The sequence below is a fragment of the Paroedura picta genome, chromosome 8 (assembly GCF_049243985.1).
Source record: "Paroedura picta isolate Pp20150507F chromosome 8, Ppicta_v3.0, whole genome shotgun sequence".
Classification (NCBI taxonomy): Eukaryota; Metazoa; Chordata; class Lepidosauria; order Squamata; family Gekkonidae; genus Paroedura; species Paroedura picta.
In genome coordinates, this window is record NC_135376.1 from 78,590,013 (window position 1) to 78,609,716 (window position 19,704).

Consider the following 19,704-nt stretch of genomic DNA (forward strand, 5'->3'; position numbering starts at 1 on the left):
GGCTATCTTTCAACTGGAAAGGGAGATTTTGACAGCCCAAACCGAGCCAGGCATCCTCCCTGCCAGATGTTATAACCCAAGAAGAGCAGGCATCTAGTAAGATTCCAGATACCTTTGTTCCCATTCTAGAGTAACAATAACTGAAATTCCCCCAAGCGATCGTGACCAGATGGTGTCCTAAACATTCTCTGAATTAGTGTTGCGTTCCAGGTGTGGTCCTGCTTCTGTCAGATGGGGGCTCTTTTGTCCTCTTAGATTCTGTGTGGTGGGCCACTGAGAATTCACCGAAATGACCTTGGGGCCCAAACGGAAAGATTCTCTCATGCAATCCCCACAGCCCTGTACAGGGATTATGGTGTTGGGAAAATATTTGTAATTGTCTCTGCAATAAACGAGCTATAACCTCTGGTCAGGGTTTCTTCTAGCTGCTTCTAAGTACTGCTCCAGTGGTTTTATTTCCACTAGCTCCTTAGAATATTAGGGAGCCAATCAGTCCCTACGCAGCAACTGTGTCTAGGGGAATAAGAGAGCCCTCTGCCTGAGACCCCAGAGAGTTTCTTCCAGTCTGGGTTGTCAGGACAGACCTGGATGGACCAAGGGTCTGATTCAGAATAAGGCAGCTAGGTGACAGGAACAGGTTGGGCACCAAAGGGGCATTTGCAGCACCAAAAGGAGCATTGGAACCTAGATCCTGCAATTTCTATTATCAATATAGCATTGTGGCTGGACCGGTCTAAAGGGCAAAGAAAGCAGTGAGTGGTAATTTGAGGGAGGGGAAGCTGAATTTTCAATGTTAATGTGAACTTAAACAGGCAGTTCTTTGCCTTCAGGACACTGGTCTTACAATATTTAGATGTTGCATCAAGTAACTCGCAGGGAGACTCTGACACTTAAAGGCCCTCTAGTTTCAGAGTCCTCAAGTTCAGCTTGGAAAATTCAAAATGCATAAGATTTTAAGCAGCAGTCCTAAACCTGTTTACATGAAATCAAGTCCCATTGAAACTGGCAAAACTTGTTTCTCAGAAAGAAAGGCTAGGATCTAACTACTAGGCTATTAAGATTAATCTCTCCTTGTTGGAATGCGGGACAAATATTTTTGGGTTTAATAGTGGCTTGTTAAAAACCAGTTTCCTTCTCACCTGCAGCAGATGAGAATTTCCTCTAGGCTAAGCAGGCAGGGAGACCCTCACCAAAGTTCTTTCTCTTTTTCCCTTTTGAGCCACAAGCAGCTAGATATAAATCTGCATGAGGGGGTGGACTTGTAATTCTCATGATCCTGTTTGCAAGGTTAATGGGCATAAAGTAATTATGCTTCCCTTCTCCCCAAACCCTTAAGAGGCTGCTACTTGGGCAAAACTACCTAGGGATAGTAGCTAAACTAATGTAATGCCTCCCTAAATGACATTGTTGTGGGGTGTTTTTCTTGGGGGGGGGGTGAATTAGACTTGTTTGTATGTGGGAGGTTATGGTTGGTCTTCTGCAAAAAGGAAATAGGCAGGTCATGTGGTTGCAGTGTTCCAGTTGAATTACATGTGGGAACCCTTTTCCCTCAGGTTTGCACAATACAGCCAGGCTGCAAGATCTTCCAATTTAAACAAGGACATTGAGGGGGCTGAGATTAGGACAGGGAGGGGGAGGACGGGCCAAGGAAATCACTGAGTAAGTTTTATTGTTTATGGAAAGTGCCAGCTTGCCAGCCCTGAAAAATTAAGTGGCTTATCCACTGACCATGGAGAGCCGCATCAGCAGCCGCACAGCCCCTTCCTCTTTTCTCCTGCCCTCTGACATATTGAGGGAGCAGCTTTAGCTGACTCAGGGCCAGCGCACTCAGTCGGACAGTGGCTGGCTTGCACCACAAGAGTGCCTGGAGCACTAGTTGTGAGTGTGTGTTTGCACAATGACAACTTATGTGATCTCAGCAAGAATTGCCACAGATTTTTAACTTTTGAGGTAGTGGTATGCAAGCCTGTGGAGGCTGAACCATGTCACAAACATCAAAAGCCATTGAGTGTAACATGGGACACAGGGTCTAAAAAACATAGCTCCCCTTTTCTGGGGGGGAAAAGAACCCCATGGCTATAATGGTAGGCATGAACTGTGAGTAAGAATCATCTAGGGGAAATCACAAAGACCTAATTACAGAGAAAGCATAGGGCCCCTGTGTGTCTATACCTTTTTGTGCCAAGTCTACAAAAAACAAACAAACAGGATAATAAAGTATAATGAAGAACAAGCCTATGCACATTTGTTTCATTTGCAAAACTCCACCAAAAAAGGAGAAAATATCCTGACCCAAGTCAAGACCACCACCCCCCAAAAAAAAATACAGGTCAAAAGAAGAATTCCTCCCCTACAGGGTCACTATAAATCGGCTGTGACTTGACCACATTTTCCACCCCCACCCCCATACAGGTGCATATTTGGTGACCTAGGACTGCTTGTTCAGCTTAACCTAGCTTACAAGGTTGTGAAGATAAAACAGGGAGAGGAAGACTATGTGCACCCTCCTAGCCTTGAGATCCTTGAAAGAATGGTTAAAAAAAAAGCTGTAATAGCTATTTCAGTCTGGTTTTGCTTATGCTCATTAAGTGGACTGTGCAGAAGCATTCAGGCTTCACAATATCCTTCTCCGTCATGGAGGCCTGCCTTTTCTTGACTCCCTGCCCATAGTTCCCCTTCAGAACTTGTGCAAGTTGCTGTCTTTAGACCAGGAAACGTAGTTTGTTCCTTTTAAGAAACAATAGAAATCAGAGGTTTTAAATATTTTTCGGCACTTAAACCCCAAAGAAGGGCACAGTCTCATAGCTGTTATCCAGGAATTTTGATAATGCCACTGTCATTACCAGATACACTCGAGTGAAATGAAATGCCAGCCCCAGTGGCTTGATGCGCACACATGTCCAACTGGCCAGGTTGATTGCACAGCAAGCCGTCTGGCAGCCGCCTGATGACGCCTGACCTACTATTTCGGGAAACTCAGGCTTGCACTAATGCTCCGATAAAGTCACAGGGGTGAGTGTGTGTATGGAAGCCCAACAGAATGGATTGTTTGGTGCCATGAATAAGCCATTCTTGGCCACTGAGGACTAGAAGTAGGGCTTAATTTGTGCCAAGGTTCAGCCCCAACCTATGCTCTCAATGCCACCCTGAATATTTTAATAGGCTGAAGAGCCCCTGTTCAGGGACAGGGTGCCCTTCCCTCAGCACTAAGTAATTACAGATGTGCAGTGGTATCCCCTTGGGGTGACGCCCTCTAGCGTTTTCATGGCAGAAGGGTATGTAATAAGTAAAAAATTCAGCCGAGGATCTTGCTTTCATTCTTTTAAAAAATTAAAAGAGCAAGCTTCTAGTCGACCATCATTTTGAAGTGCATGTGTTACTGGAGCAAAATTTGGATAAGATCTCCAAGATTCAGGAGCAGGGCTTTTTGGCTCAGCGTACTCTGCCCTGCTCCATCTCTCACAGGGAAATCATGCAAAATAACCAGACGCTGTGCAGGTCGTAGAATTTAGGTTAGTGATCTGGATTCTTTTTAGGATAAAAGACTATAAATGAACCTGCCTGTGAGACTGTAATCACCTCCTTGAAAGCGCTAACAGTAAGAAACTTCCAGCTCAGAATCTGTCTGAGCCAAAGAGCAGCTCTTAAATGACCGGCCTTTTCTCTACTGCCATTTAATCTTGCTTTTGGAGCTGGTTCCTGCTGGTGCCCACGGTGGGATCAGAGGAGTCCAGGGGGCCAGCACATACCTAGCCTAGAAGTGGGCCTCGGCTACCTGAAGATGAGCTCACACTTGCCAGCTATTCTCGGCTCCAACCTGCTTGCTGCTGCTAATTTCATGCCCTGTGATCCAGGTAACGCTCCAGTGCCTCACGCCGTCATCCAGGGCCTGAACTGCTTTTTTCGCCCAGCAGGAGCCCAGCTGCTTCTGCTGCCGATCTTAAGCTGAATAAAAAGCTACTTTGCAAAAGCATCTTGGCAGCACTGGGCCGGGTTTCTGACTAAAGCCAGAGGGGGGGGGGTAATTTTTGCCACTTGGAAAAAATAGAATTATTAAGCATTTGCTGATGTTACCCCTATATAGCGAGACTTGTATCATACTAGAGAAAGCGTAGTTTGTACGGGGTCGTCCCCTCTATTATAAGCCTGTCATTAGTGACTTAGAAGGCTGGTCACAGATGACTTATTGGTCTGATGCACTAGAAAAAAGGAAGGGCTTTTCTTTGGCTGATGTGATTCAGCTCAATTAGCTCAGCATCCTTGGAATTTCCCAGAACTAGTTCTCTGTACACAGAAGCTCATGTCAGCAACTTGAGCTGTCTGCCTTTGTATGAGAAACCATGCAGGGCATTCTGCATTTTCAGTATTCCTAGATGGGAAATATCTTAGGGACCATTAAGGAATTGTGGAAGAGGGGAAATGATTTGAAAGTCCCACCTGTCTCTGCTCAAATCTCCTCCTCTTGTACTAAGGAAGGTCCTGAGGATCTGGTTTCTATCCTCTGGAGGTGAGTTGTAGTTACACAACACCTCCCAAGCCCCATCTGGTAGCTAACCACCCTTTCCCCACCCCTTTTATTGATTCCCAACATTTGTGTGTTTCTGGAGCATTAAGACCTAAACAACTAGTATATTGAGTCTGTTCTGAGGTTAGAGTTGGACCTTTTGTTTGGGGTAATTTGCAGTTAAATTATTATAGGTACCTCTGGAGTCCCTGAGGATGTCATGGAGACGCCACCATCCCTGTCCGTGAAGGGTCTGCTTTTGTGATCCATGCAAGGACTGGCCAGTTTACTATTAAATTTAGTGATCAGGGAAGTTTGAGAAGGTTAAGCAACAACAAATAGAAAACGCGTATGAGTCATTTCCTGTAAACAGACCCAAGAGAGTGTCTATTGGCCTTCCTAAACCCCCACATGCCCATGTAATTATTCTGTGCACATTTAAGGTTGAAAAGGGAAGACAACCAACTTGTTCCTAATTGACTTATCTACCCCCGTTGCATCCACAGGGCCAACAGTGCAATCCTAAGCAGAGCTATTTCATTCTAAGCTGTTGGTGGGAAAACCTGTAGGTGTGTCACTTGTGTATGCAAGCAGAATAGTAAACATTTTTATGACTATTTATTGCATTTATATGCTGCCTTTCCCTGACAACTCAGACATGGCTCACTAGATTAAAGTACATGCAGTACAATATCTGTAACATAAATAAAGCCAGACTGGGGTGGTGGGAGGAGTTGGGACTCATTGCTTACCTGATTGGCCATCTGTCCAATGAATGGCCAATCAGGCAGGCTCTCCTGCCCCTGGCTGAATCCCACTCCAACTGTTTCCACTTGGAAGAAGTGCCAGCCCGCTCTACTGGACTGACTGCAAAAGGTAAGTCAGTCAGCAAGTGGGAGCTGGGAAGGAGGAGGGAAGGGCCTGGGGGGAGGGAGCCCCTGCCAACTCTTGCTTCCACCCCAAGCAACCCTGCTGTGTCCTCACCAGGCCTCGGTGGGATCTACCTGGTTCGGGGGGGGGGAGGCTTGCACCCATTGTATTTTTTCTACAACGGGATTTTCTACTAGTAAATAATATAAAATTCAAAAATACAGTTACAGCAACAAAAGTAGCACCAGTCCACTCAGAATCATCTCTTGTTTCCAGGGATAGATAGTGGTGAGTCATGAAGTACATCTTCAGTAGATGGAAATGGGTGAGCTTGGGAGAAGAAGAAGAGTTGGTTCTTATATGCCACTTTTCTCTACCTGAAGTCTCAAAATGGCTTACATTCGCCTTCCCTTTCCTCTCCCCACAACAGACACCCTGTGAGGGAGGTGAGGCTGAGAGAGCCCTGATATTACTGCTTGGTCAGAACAGCTTTATTAGTGCTGTTGCGAGCCCAAGGTCACCCAGCTGGCTGCATGTGATGGAGGAGTGGGGAAACAAACCCAGCTCGCCAGATTAGAAGTCTGCACTCCTAACCAATACATCAAGTTGGCCAGCAGACATTAGATGTTATCTTCAGACCTCAACCATAGATAGGCCTGGCGGAACAGCTCTGTCTTGCAAGCCCTGCAGATCAGGGATGTCAGGAGGCACTGCTTGCAGTTTCAGGCACATTCAGAGGAGACATTTGCTTAAAAAAATGGCAAGCCAAGATTCTCAAGAAAGCGAATCCCCCTTTCCCCTGGTTCTCCATGGAATTGTGGTACACATGCAGCTTGGAGCCTAGTATGTCACAATGAATCCCTGAGATTTTGCAAATAGGTCAGTGCCGATTTACAATCCTGCTCTAGAACTTGGAAGAAATTTCTGCCCCCTCTGAAATCACTTTACAGTAGTTTAACACTTCCAGGGTTCACATTGGGTGTCATTAGGTGCAATTCCTGAAAATGATGAGAATATTTTTTAAAAGAGCCCCTTTTCTTCTTCCAGTCATGTTTTATTGTGTTTGATCAGTATGAACAAGAAGGCCTGGGATCAACAAAAAGGTGGCCCAGTCCTGAAGGGGAAATCAGCCACTTGCTTTAGTCTGTGAAAGTGCTACTGCAGTATCCAGTCACTTTTGATAAGAGGGGGGTACAATGTTGGGGGTAAAACACAGCAAGAGTTCTGCTGAGGTCTGCCTCAGAGAGAGGGCAGGGAGAGCTCAGCTCTGGCTCAGAAAATGAACAGAGAGAATGAAGGGTAGTTCAGCTTGGGAATGTGGCAGAGTGACCTAGCCCTACTTTTGACAGAGAACAGAGTATCTGATACAGATTCCCTGATCGTAAGGCCCATCTCTGGTGATAACGGGACCTTGAACCATTCAGGCTGACTCTTGGGAAAGGGCAGGCTGGTGTGAGTGAAGAACCCAACCTTGTTTCTACTGGAAAGTATTAAACATTGAAACTACTCTGTAAATTAATGTGCCTCAGCCAGATTTCTCTTTTGTTTACCTGGAGATCAGTGTTGCCGATCAGATCCTTGAAACCCTCTTGTAAATAAATAAACCCTCTTTGTTGTTAAGATACAATTCTTCAGTGACCTCCATATTCCACTTGTGCACCATGAAACTTACATCACAGCAGTAAACACCAAACCTATATATTCGCTAACTTTAGAACACCTGGTAACTGAGGGGAAGGTTTATCATTTAAAAGAGACCAGGTTGCCCCCAAATCGTAGGAGGCCACCTGGGTACCCTCAGTCAATAGAAACTGCCTGTCTCAATGCCCTCATGCAATGGATATTCTACAGGGCTGGAAATTCTGGAAGGGGATCTTGAAGCTTACAAAAACCAAGAGGATTGCTGAACAAAGTTTGAGTCCAGAGGCACCTTTAAGACGAACAAAGATTTATTCAAGGTGTAAGTGTGTGCACAAACACTTCCTCACACAAAAGCTCACATCTTCAATAAAAACTATGTTGATCTTAAAGGTGACATTGGATTCAAACTTGGTTCTGCTACTTCAAGTCAAAATCTGTAAGGTTTTAATCACTGGGTATAGTCTGAAGCCATGGAAGCTTTGGAAAACCATGTCATCATGACTTGTTTTATTGTTTTTATTGCATTTTAAACTGAATTTTTAACATGCTGTAAACTGCCCAAAGTCTGTTCACGGAGAGGAGTGGTCGATACATTTAATAATGAATAAAAAATAAATAAACTTTCAACCTCTTTGATTTGTGAAGGAGAGACTCGGGGCACGTCATGTTCTGTGCTATTTTTTACAGCTTAGATTTTTCCCCCAAAAACAGTCTTTGACTCTTTTTTTTTTCCACCCACCTAGGACTTCTTTGAAAGTTACATTTCTGTGGCTTCCTCTGTGCCTTCAGTGCTCTGCTTGATTGGGAACTTCCTCCTAGTCAACAAGTAAGTGCAGCTGCATTAGTCACCTCTGTTTTTTTCCTCTTCTTTCCACAGCTCTGGACATGCCACTTCTCTCCCCAGGATGCAGTGTTAGCTCAGCAGTGAGCTATACATCATGTTAAAAACGCTTGACGAGCAAACGGATTTAGCCCCAAAACCCTTTACAGCACAACTTCTCAAAGTGATTGTGTCTTACTGTCACATACTGTTTCTCTTAGCCCAGGAGTATCTGAAATCATTCAAGTGATACCCTTTTGGGAGGAGACCAGCTGCATTGGCAGGGGAGAGTAGCACTATTTCAAGCTGCACAGAGCTCTTCTTCAGGCAGGAAATAAGGGCAGCACAGATACTCCCATATTGATTTGGTGGCCAAGGGTGCCTTCTGTCTGCTGCATCTAATGTCACCATCTCTCTCCTTTCTTAGCTCACTTAGCTCAGCTTTGCTGTTGGACTGCTGTAGTTTGCTCCAATGTTGAGCTGCCTAAAGATTTTTTTTCAAAATTGGAAACTGCAGCTGGATTAGCAGCTAGATCAGGAGAAGAATATCATTAGGACAGATCTCACCTGGGCACTGTTTTTTTGACCTTTGAAGCCCTTCATGGCCTATGACCCACATATCTGTTCATTTTAATCATTTTATTTTGTTTTGATTGTTTTATTAACTGTTTTTATCCTGCTGTTGTGAACCACCCTGAGCCCATTTGCAGAGAGGGGCAGTATACAAGCTGAACAAATAATATCTAAAAGACCATTTTCCCCCATATATAGCCACACGCCAGCCGGCTGTTCAACCGCGCTGAATGGCATTGACCAAAGCCCACACTTTTGTATTGTAGCTTCGCCTTCTGCCTTGTGGAACAGGTTCCCTGATCGTTAGACCCATCTCTAACGAGTGGGCACGATAGAAGCAAGTAGTAGGCCTGCAAGGCCATTTAATTCCCAGGGGGTTTTAATGGGAACTAGGCTACAGGCATTTATTTGGGGGATGGGGGGGAAGGTGATTTCATGTGAGTTTTTGACGGGCTTGGGGAGTTACTAAGTCACTATGAGCCATGGGGAAAGGCAGGTAGAGGCTTCAAAGCCCTCATTTTGTATTACTTAAGCTTTTAAAAAAAGTGGAAGAGACCCAACCATGGATATTCAGTGTAAGAATCGTCTGACAATTGCCTGGAGTGCTGTTTTGGAGGGTTGTTTTACTTGGGACTTCTGGGGAAGAGGAATTGAGTGATGACGCTACATAATTGGTAGGAGCGGTGGATTAACAGTCAAGGACCACTGTCTTGAAATCTTTCCCATTTGTGTTTTAGGAGCATTGTAAAGTGTGCTGTGTGGAAGCAGTTTCTGAGAGTGCCTCAAACAAAGTGCCTCCTCCAACATGCAATTTGGTCTCATTGTATTTCCTTATCTGTGCCATTTCTGCTTAGGGTGGGCAGATCAGCTCCCTAAAAGCGAACTGCCTCAGCTGGCTAGTTTACCACACATTCTGCCACAGTTCCTTGTTGCTGCTGCCCCCTCCCCCACTCTGAGGTGAGCACCATTCATGCCGTGTGACAGGATGATACGGAGATTGTTCACCGCAGGAGTTCCGGATGAGTCACAAAACAGTGTGGGCAAACACACCTATGTGTGAAAAATCGCTCCTCTCACACAGTTGGGGGAAGAGAGGGCCATTACTATTTTATGCTTCAGGTGCACGTTAGAACATGAAATTTAACTGGAGTTTAAAGGTTTTGTCCTCCTGTGTAAGCTTAAAAGCTTTCATTCCTTCATCGTTGCAGACCTCCAGCTCCCAAAGGTGTACGGTTTCCATATACTCTTTTCCTGCACATTTGGCCTGGCTCTCAGCAGGCAGCCGTGTTTTATGTGTTGAGTTAACTGCGGCCAGAATTTTGGCTGGTTACAGAGGGATAGTCCTCTTATATTTATCCTTTCCCTGCCAGGAGAGCTGGAGAAGCTTCACAGGGAAGCTGCTTCCCACCTACTGGGTGAAAATGTCTGCCAAAGAACCCCAGCAGTGCAACTTCTTGACCCCCTACTGAGCAGGAGTTGTAGTTTCTGAGAGTCTGTGCCCATCATCTTGCAGGGATGCTAAAGCTTTTAGTCTCCCTTACAGCCTAGCAGGGTAAGCCATGGGCAGCGTGTGATGAATCCCGTAGCCATAGTGGGAATTGAAACGTGGGCACTCTTTACTTGCTAGGGAGGAAGACTTGATCCTTAGAACGTTCCATTTTTGGAAGCCCTCCTTTTTTGAAATGGCCCTTTGGGCCAGTACCTTCCCCAAGGCTGTGTTATCGTTGAAGAATTCCTGGGATATAAAACATTTCAGAGGTTGTTTTCAGTTATAACATGAAAAGGGGGAAAGACACAAGGCAGAAGGAAGCGGATCCAGAGATTATATTGCCTGCTTTTTCTTCTATATTCTCCAGGTTGGAAATCCATTTCGCAAAACCTATTATGTGCTTAATGCGCTACATTTTAAACATAGCATTCATTTATCTTTGGCACATTGTTGATTCTGCTGAGTGGCACATCCATAATCAATAAGTGTTTTATTATGCTAAGTTTTCAGCGTCATAAATACACATGAGGCCGGCTTGCATTTATGGAATCTCCTGTGCAGATCGGTTCCCTGCGGTTTGCTTGCCGCCACAGGGTAACTTATGGCCACTCTGTGCTCCACCCTTGTTGAAGGCATCTGGGATGGTGAAAATATGACGAGACTTTGCAAATGGATTTCATGTTTGCATGGGTGAAGGTGACATTTTTGAGAAGAGTGTGAAGAAGAAATGGGGCAGCGCCGGTGTGCAAAGAATGCAGAAATCGAAACGGTTACTTGGGGTCCCTGTTTGCCCAGAGAATTAATGGTTTGCCTGTTGTGTGTCTTTAAAAGTATTTTGTTAAGGCTACATTTGTCAGGAGTCCCTGAGTCAGGCAGGCAACATTTCTAACCTGTACAGTTAACGTGGCACGAAGTATATCACATCTGGGGTCTGTTAGAGGAGGACATATATCACAAAGGGATGTTTAAACCAGGGTCTTATCCCTGAAGGAGAAAGAGAACAACTTTTCACTATGAGCACATTTTCTTCCTTCTCTGCCTTCAGTACTTAAGGGGAGCTGATCAAGTCTTCAGTGTCTATATTAAGCAACTTTCCTGTACAGGCAGCTAATTATCTCGTGAAAATAAGCATGCGATTGCTTTTCCCCAGCCTACAGCATTCCCCAAACAGACTTATTGCTGTGTGTTGTCCTTGTGATTTTGGTTAGAACTGGGTATTTCCAGCTTGGCTGGGTTGTAGAGAGATTGAATCAAGGATGCACTGATTGAATCCAAACACATGATATCTTTTTAAAAAGAAAAGGCTTTTTCCCCAAGCCCCCCACCCAGATTTGTCTTGTTATTCTTCTGGGTGGTTCTTTTCTCCCTAAGGTATTGGTCCAGAGCAGCTTGTGTACTTACTGCCTGGCTTCCTTTTGGTTCCTGGAGAATACCCCAGGGGTGCTGTGAGGCAAAGTACCCCTAATTTCTCCCGGGGGGTTAATGCGTATAGTAACAGGCTTCTTCCATCTTGCAGGTGTTGTTAATTGGGCTTCTGGGCCTGCAGGTCTCTTATCTTCAAGGCCAGAGTCAGGAATGAGATCTTTGGCTCATCGTGAGAACGGTGAGCCACAGGATGGGAAGGAGAGAGAATCAAGAGGGAGGAGATGATTTTCTAGAGGGATCTAGTAAGAACACGTCCTGATTGGTCAGTCGTCATCACCTGACCTCAGGTAGTCAGAAAATTATAAGTGAGCTAAGAGCTAAGAACTTTAAGAACGTGACTAGCTTGGACTCTAAAAGCCTCTACTATGATCTGCTTATTTGCTAAATGGACAGCAGTGTAGAGAGTACTTGAGCTAAAGCCTTCTAGGTTTTCTGTTTTCTGTGTTGCATGGTTTTAGTGTTGAGTCTTGCAAAGAAATGAACTTGTATTTTGAGAATTATCCTAATAAAATGTATATATGTTTTTACAAGGACTACACAAGCACACAAGCTCTGGGCTCTTATGGGGTTCGGCTCGGGCTCCTTGACAGGTGCCATATCAGTAGCCTGCGTTAGGAAGAGCTAGGATGTTCACAGACAATGGTATAGCAGGTCTTGGGGTCGAGAAGATGTTTTTGTTTTTGTTTGCAGTTACAACAGATTGAAGCTTCGAGTCAGCCAAAGTGAATAACTCTTTTCAGCTCAGGGAAGCCACCCAGAAACACGAGAGCTTGGATTAATTGCTAAAGCATTGAATTTCCTGCTCACGCAGTGATTCAGGCATTATAATAAAATGTCCCTTAGTTAAATGCCGCAAAGCCCATGTCTGACGCAACCATTGAGAGTCCCTGGCCCAGTTGCCCATGCTTGGCTACAGCCCTTCTCAGTTGGCTGTGGAGGTGCAGCTGCTCATACGCCCTTCGCTTTTCTCATGGCTGAAATCTAGAGGATTATAAGGCACCCAGTCAATGAGTGGGGGGAATGTAGCGAGCTTCTCGGCTTTACAGGACACTTCAGGCAGAAATAAAGACGTTGGCTTTTGGTTAGGGCAGTCGAGATGAAACACATCCCTGCTCAGCGATGCTGAGTCACTTCACAGATTACATTTTTAGGAGTTTGTTTCAGGAGTTTGTACCTGAAAACTGCAGGGTGTGAATGTGACAAACCTCTGTTTGCAAACATCTGCATCACAGAAGGTGCTGCTAGGAGAGCCGCTTGCTGCAGCGGCAACTTCTTCAAGGGAATGTCTGACCCGATTTGACTTCTGCATAATATATGCATTGTCCTGTTAAAGCAGAGCAAGAGCCCAGTGGCAGTCCCTTTGGTGATGCAAAGATGATAAATGCTTTTGAAACTTGCAGCTAAAAAAAAGCTGGATATGTTTAGTGTAAAGCCTGAGAGCCCTCTTACTATAGTGGGCAGAGCTGAGTGTACATCGCTCCAGAGATTACAGGAAGCACAGGCCGGGTCTGGTACCCCCACCCTGTATCCTGAATATCACAGTCATCTGTGCCATGCAGGTGACTCAATCCCAGGGCCTGCTTAAGACTGTGACTCTGTGTGTGTGGAAAGGGGCTTTCAGAACTTCCCTTTGCTCCTTTTTTCTGATCTGAAAAGATCCTGGGTTGGGAAGGATGGTATCTGGTAAATATCTATGTGGGTTTCCCCAGTTGGCCAAAGAGCACACCTCAGTGACCACTGCTTTTCTGGAGAATGGCGCAGATTGCAGGCCTCCATTTTTCTCGTTAACTTTGGATACAAAGTGGCTCCCCCCCCCGCCCAATCACCACCTGGGCTTTGTGAAGTCAGCCTATATTTTCAATGCTGTTTACTGCCAGTGACGTTTGCCGCTTCAGTTGTGCTGTAAGAATTCACTTAGTTGGAGTACCTGGCTGACGGAGAAGCAATTCAATACGCATTTGACTTGTGTGGTGGCCGGAATGAAGAGCCACTTCTCTGGCCTCTGCCACTGGGAATGCTTTACAAACTGCCTGGCTCTCTGTTTTCCCCCTCTACCCTCTCACTGTTTACTTTTGTGAAGAACCATTCATCTCTCCCCCCCCCCCCCCACCACCACCACCATCAGTAACATATCATCACAGGCAACACCATCTGAACGCCATTCAGTAACAAACACAAGGGATTTTACCTTCCCTTCTCTTACTAGATAAACAATAAAATCGTTTTATTGTAAATTTGATGATTGTTTAAAAATGTTTAATATGTTTTAATTGTTGTTTTTATCTTATGGGATGTAATCTTTCTTGAGCCCTCAGGGAAGGGCAGCGTGTAAATTTGAAAATTAAATAAGTCATTTACAGGAGTTGGAAAAGAGCAGAAGACTCTTGTTCAGAAGCTGGCTGCCTGCTTGCCCATCATGACCTTTCTTCTCCAGGGTCTCTGTTCACGTGCGCATCCTGTCCTCCTTGGTTGTCATGCTGACTGTCTTAGTGGTGATCACAGTGTTGGTGAAAGTGGACACCTCTTCTTGGACTCCTGCGTTTTTCGTAATCACCTTGGTTTGTGTGGCCGTCGTCAGCAGCGCTACCACCGTGTTCGTCAGTAGCGCCTTCGGCCTCACGGGGAGTTTCCCCATGCAGAATTCCCAAGCACTGATTTCAGGTAAGATTCCCCAATGATATCTACCAAGTAAAAGGAAGCTTGCCAATTGCTGACTCCTCTAACTAGCCCTGACCTGGGCTGATTCTGCACTTACTTTTGCTTTTTCTGCTGTTGATCCTGCTGAATTCAGATCGATTTGAACCCGAGTCTTTGTGCTTTGTTCTCCGCCCTCGACTTGAAACAGAAAACCTTCTGCACTTGAGCACAAGGCTGCTCACCTCTTTCCTTTCCAAAAAGAGCAAGGGGGCAAGGGGGGGGGGAGCCGAGCCAGCAGCAGCTGCCTCTCACAGAATAAGGCAAATCTCTGCTGAGAGAATTTGGGATTCTGGAGCACAGACACCTTAAACCTTTAAGAAAAATTTTGGGAGGCAAATCTTGCAACCAGGAACTAGGAAGTCTTAGAACTGGCGCCCAACCAATCAGGGACAGACTGCTTCTCTACCTCAGCGGGGAGGACGTTATTCCAGCAAAACACAGATCTGCATTTAATGCTGGGAGCCCTCAAAACAGCTTGATAAATGCTGAGTTTCCTCCGCTCCGGGATATCGCGGGGAGAAAGGTAGGGTCACCGGGGCTCAATCGGATTGGTTGCAGATGGGAAATTTAAATCGCCCCAAATCAAAATGGAAATCGCATTCATGTAGACAGCAGGCTTTTAATCGACCTGGGATTGGAATAAAAGCTCTGTGCACATTCAGCCCTGGAAAGCTCAGCCAAGTTCAGTCCCATCAGATCTCAGAAACTAAACAGGGCCAGCCTCAGCTGGTATTTAGATGGCAGTTCCTCCAAGGAACACTAGGGGTCAGCATACCGTGGCAGGCAACAGCAAATCACCGTCCCTTGCCTGGCTACCAGACAATCCTCAGATCTTCTGCGCCATATGATTAATAATATGATAAATAATAACTCCTGTAATTTGGGTACATTTAGTAGCTATAGCCCAAACCTCGTGACGGTTAATTCCCTTCTGAATGATGTCACTATAAGCTGACTTTTTGTTTTGAAAAAATAAAGAACCAGAGGGTCCTCTCAAAAGGAAGCTCCGAAGGAAACTCAGCAGTTTATTTGAGCTGATTTTGCAGTTTCTGTAGATTTCCCGTTTTCTTGGTCCTTATTTCATATTCTGATGTCTCTCAGAAATTTAGACATGTGGTTCCTGCACTGAAGATCCAGAGTTAACTTTAAAAGAGATATTAAAAGGGAAACATCTGCATTCAGCTCCATGTTTGTTTGTATCTTTGGGAAAAATGAAACTTTGCATTGTCTCATTTTATATTCAACATTAACATTAATTTCCATAACTGATGAGTTCCAAGTTTGCAGCTATGAATGATGAGGCCCCTCGAGGTTTTGGAGGTGTTGATAATGCTGGAAATGTACTTTAGGGGAGGAGGGAGGGTGGGAGAGCAATAGACATGAAAATCAATACAGAGATTTCAGAGATTCTTTTCTGCTATTACTGCTCTGGTGACCTAAGCCAATGAGTTAGCGGGGGGGGGGGTATTATCAAAACACACAGGGCCCTGACAATCTAGAATCAGATCTAAGAGACAAAAAAATGAAATTGTGAGCAGCCGAAATGTTGAACTTTCCCCACAGCCCTTGTTAGAAGCACTTTCAGAGTGCTGGGTCATAACATTTTATGTTTAGTACAGAGAAATATCTTGGGAAATCTTTGCATAACATCCGTGAAGAGGTTGTGTGGCAACAGAGAATGGGAAGCTAAGGCAAATACTCTCAAGGCAGCTGCAGGGCTCATTTCTCAGAGTGGATGCAAAAAATTCTTCCCTTGCATTCCATTCCATTGCAGCAGTAGAGTTTAAGTCTAAACTGCCTGCAATCCAGGATTACTTGTTAGTGTGGTAGAGAAGGACTCTTGACAGCATTTCTGTTTTTTAAAAAATAACGTGAAGTCATTATTGCAGAATGAAAACTGTTGAGATCCTCAGGATGCAGAGTGGGTTAGTTAATAAATCTAATTAATAATTAAATTCTGACAGTCTGGAGGCTGCACAAAAACCCTGCAAGGTCTATGCACTGCCCCATGTGCCATGAATGCTGGTCTTTCAAAAAATAGGTGGTATAACTGTTGTCAGACTGCTTGGGGATCATCAGAATTTGACTGGTCCCTAAGAGCTACAAAACAAAGATGCCCACAGATAAAGCCAGGGCCTCTGCATTTTCAGGGCTGCACTCCCAAGTTACGCAGAAGTCACTGAAAACTAACTTAAAGGATTACCACAAGGAGAGCAGCAGAGGAGATATTAGCCAGCCGAAGCCCCTAGATATTGAGTGGTGGGATGGGGGCTTCCAAACTGACCTGTCCCATGGAATCCTCCACCTTGTGCCTCTGAATTTCAGTAGCAGTTTGCTTTGTGACACAGCAGACCCTCCCCGTAGTAATAAGCTCCAAATTAATGGGAATATCTGTGCCCAAAGAAACCAGTCCCTCTGTCCATTTGATTCTCTTCTTCACCCCACTCCATCCTTCTTAAAATACGTGATACAGACATATACAGAAAATATGCTTCAGTAAGGCAGCAGACGGCTGCATTGTAATATTGGTAAAGGGTTCCCCTTTTTCCATCTTTGCTAAGCTACTAGAGCCCTATATGGCCTTGGAGCACTTGGGCACAGTGATCCACATGATGGTCACCCCCAGATTTGATTACTGTAACTCGCCATACGTGGGCCTTCCCTTGTCCCTGCTCTGGAAATTTCAGCTGGTTCCAGAATGCAGCAGCTTGGGCCCTCACTCAAACACCTTGGAGGGGCCCATATACGGTTGGTTCTCTGGCAGCTCCACTGGCTCTCAGTTGAATTGCAGATCCGGTTCAAGGTTTTGGTTTTAACCTTCAAGGCCATATGTGCACTGGGCCCTGCATATCTGGGGGACTGCTTGTCTGAATACATTCCTCAGAGAGCTCTACGAACATTGAATGCCCACTGATTGGTAATCCCTGGCCCCGGGGAAGTCCACTATGCCTCAACCAGAGCCAGGGCTCTTTTGGCCCTGGCTCCCACTTGGTAGAGTGAGCTCCCCGGAGCAATCAGGGCCCTGGCAGAGCTTGTAGACTTCCACTGGGCTTGCAAGATAGAGCGCTTCCACCATGCTTACAGTTGAGGCCAACAAGAATATTGAGATTACATCCCCTCTCCTTTGCCCCCCCATGGAGCTAACAGTTTTCAATTCATTGCAATCATTATACAGTTTTATATATCCAGTTTTAGCATAGCTTCCAACAATAATTATATATTTTTTGTATTTGTTGTAAACCACTCTGAAGCAACTTGTAATGAAGGAGCAGCATAGAAGCCCTAATATACCTACCTACATCATATATAAAAGCAGCTTGCCATACAGTAGAGCACACACACACCCAGCAGTAGGAACGAGTTCCAGACTAGGGGTATCATCCATGCCCAAGGGAACCAAACCTTCTGTCCATTTCATTTTCTCCCCCCAGCCTGCAGCCGTATGTAGGGAGCATGCTTCAGTGGAGTAGGGGCTTATGCCCACCCAGGAGGCCTCGAAAAAGCAGCATTCCTGACTGCTTAGGCAAAACCTTTACATGTGTCATGTGTGTGCATGGAGGCTATTTTAAGGATAGATCCCACGCTGATGATATCAGTTGTGTCTTTATTCGCGATGGGTCGGGCACGACTTCGCAACTAACAACAACAATGGATAGGAACTCTCAGGTCTGCTGTTCCCATGTGCCACTTGCACTTCCCAGATGGCCTCCTTGCTGGGCCCTCCTGCACCTAATCCTGGTGTCCCTCTGTTGGGCCCATGTCGTGGAAAGGTTTCCCAAAAGAGGTGTGGAAGGCAGCCTCTCCTTGCTTTCTGCAGGCTGTGTGAAGGTGTTTCATTTCCTAGAGCCTTTTTGTAGAGGCAATAAAGTTGCTGGAAGTTTTTCCTTTGGTTTGTTTATAATGAGACCTTTTCCCCTTATGATTGTATGGTTGTCGACTTGTTCAAATTGCGTTTTGGTGTCACTCGTGTAAACCATCCAGGAGAAAGACAGCATCCAAATGTTTTCAATAAATGCATGGGAGCAAGTGGGCATGATCCTGCTCTCCTCTCTACACATGCTGCCTTGTAGGGTCATGTCCTTATATACAGTGCTGGGTCTCTCACTCCTATATGCTACTGTTATAAATGGTTCAAATGCAGAAGATCTGCAGGACTTTAGTTTGGGACGGGGAGCAGTGTTGATAAGAACAATCAGCCCTGTCCCCAGACATAACGGCTTGTCATAGTTATCCTGGCAAGACCCTTATGTGACTACATGGTGGGGGAGAGGGAGGGACATGCAAGGACATGAACAAAGGAGAGGAAAGCAGCACAAAATGGTTGAGGAGAACCAGCTAGAACCACACAACAGCTACTGAAAGGTCAGTTTCAAGTCTTGATTGCTTCTTTCTCCCTGCTCCCCTTTTTCTGTTTTGGCTGTTTCAATTCCAGCTTGCCTGGCTCGATTTTAGAGCAGCTCCCTTTGCATAATGTGTACATTGGTAGGCTTCTTCTGCAGCAGTCTTCCCCTGCTCCTCACCCTCCTCTCTCTCCCTCATGTAGGTCAGGCCATGGGAGGAACAGTGAGTGCCGTGGCTTCGGTGGTGGATCTGGCATCAGCATCCAGTGTTACAGACAGTGCTCTGGCCTACTTCTTGATGGGGGACATCTTCATTGTTCTGTGCATTGGGATGTACCTGATCCTTCCCAGGTTGGAATATTCCAGGTAAATCCCCCTGGAATGCCAGGTCAGGTCTCAGCATGGGCCTTAACAATTTAGCCATCCAAATTTAGCTTAGATTGCCATAGATGCCGAGAACCTGTTTTTCAAAGGAAGAACTACCTTGCTATACGAAGAAGACATGCAGTGCGATTCCCTATTTTGCAGTGCGATTATGCAGTGTGATTCCCTATTTTGCTGTCATTTGCTCTTTCGGGCCAAACTTCTTGCTCTGAGTAAAGCCCTGGGTGGAGTCTGTGGGGTACACAGTGATGTGCACTGATTGTATTGGCTTTCCTGCTCTGAAGAGCTGCCCTTGTGTGGATGCTGGTGTGCTGTCAGAGACCACACAGTCACAGAGAGGACGATTCCCGTGTTTACCAGCCCCCAACAAGCTCCCTGTGGCAGAGTTTCTTCCGGATCCTGTATTCGCACAGTTCCTGCACTCCTCCTTGGAGCTTTATCGCATCTTTGTTTGTAGCCTGACATGGCTCATAGCTCTTGCTTAAGGAACTTTCCCGCTGTAGGTCAAATTGAAAATAATGAGCTTCTGACCTGCTGTCTGAGGATTTCTAGATAACAGCCGCTAAGGTCATTGCTCTCTGCAAGGCAGTCTTGTACCGTGCAAGCTGGTTATAGTGAGGGCTGGCTTGAGCCTTGTTGGATCTCTTTGGAACTGCTTGTACTTGTTTTTTTTTTTGCTCTGGGCCTCTGCCCCTAGGTACAAAGGCAAGACAGAATGCTGAGCTGCCATACAGGGTGTCAACTAAAGGGACGAGTTGGAAAGACCCCAGTTCAAATCCCTCCTCTACCATGAATCTACTGGGCAGCTTTTGTGAGCCGCTTAGTGCACCCCCCCCCCCCCATGCCCCAAAATTCCAGGACGGGAGTGATGCTACCAACCTACTTCATAGAAATTTTTTGCAAGGATGACTAAGATGCACATGAAGCACTTTGGATGGATACTTGACAGTCTGAGCAGTGT

General features: G+C 45.6%; 1 protein-coding gene across 5 annotated transcripts in view; it reads left to right on the forward strand.

Annotated features, from left to right (window-relative positions):
• The window catches only part of SLC29A3 (solute carrier family 29 member 3), a 46,628-nt gene that overhangs the window by 18,462 nt on the left and 8,462 nt on the right, over window positions 1-19,704 (forward strand). For all 5 annotated transcript variants that reach the window (XM_077350510.1, XM_077350508.1, XM_077350509.1 and 2 more), the window contains 3 exons: window positions 7,759-7,841; window positions 13,757-13,983; window positions 18,563-18,725. In XM_077350510.1, the coding sequence (XP_077206625.1) occupies window positions 7,759-7,841; window positions 13,757-13,983; window positions 18,563-18,725 (473 nt within the window). The remainder of the gene's footprint in view (window positions 1-7,758; window positions 7,842-13,756; window positions 13,984-18,562; window positions 18,726-19,704) is intronic.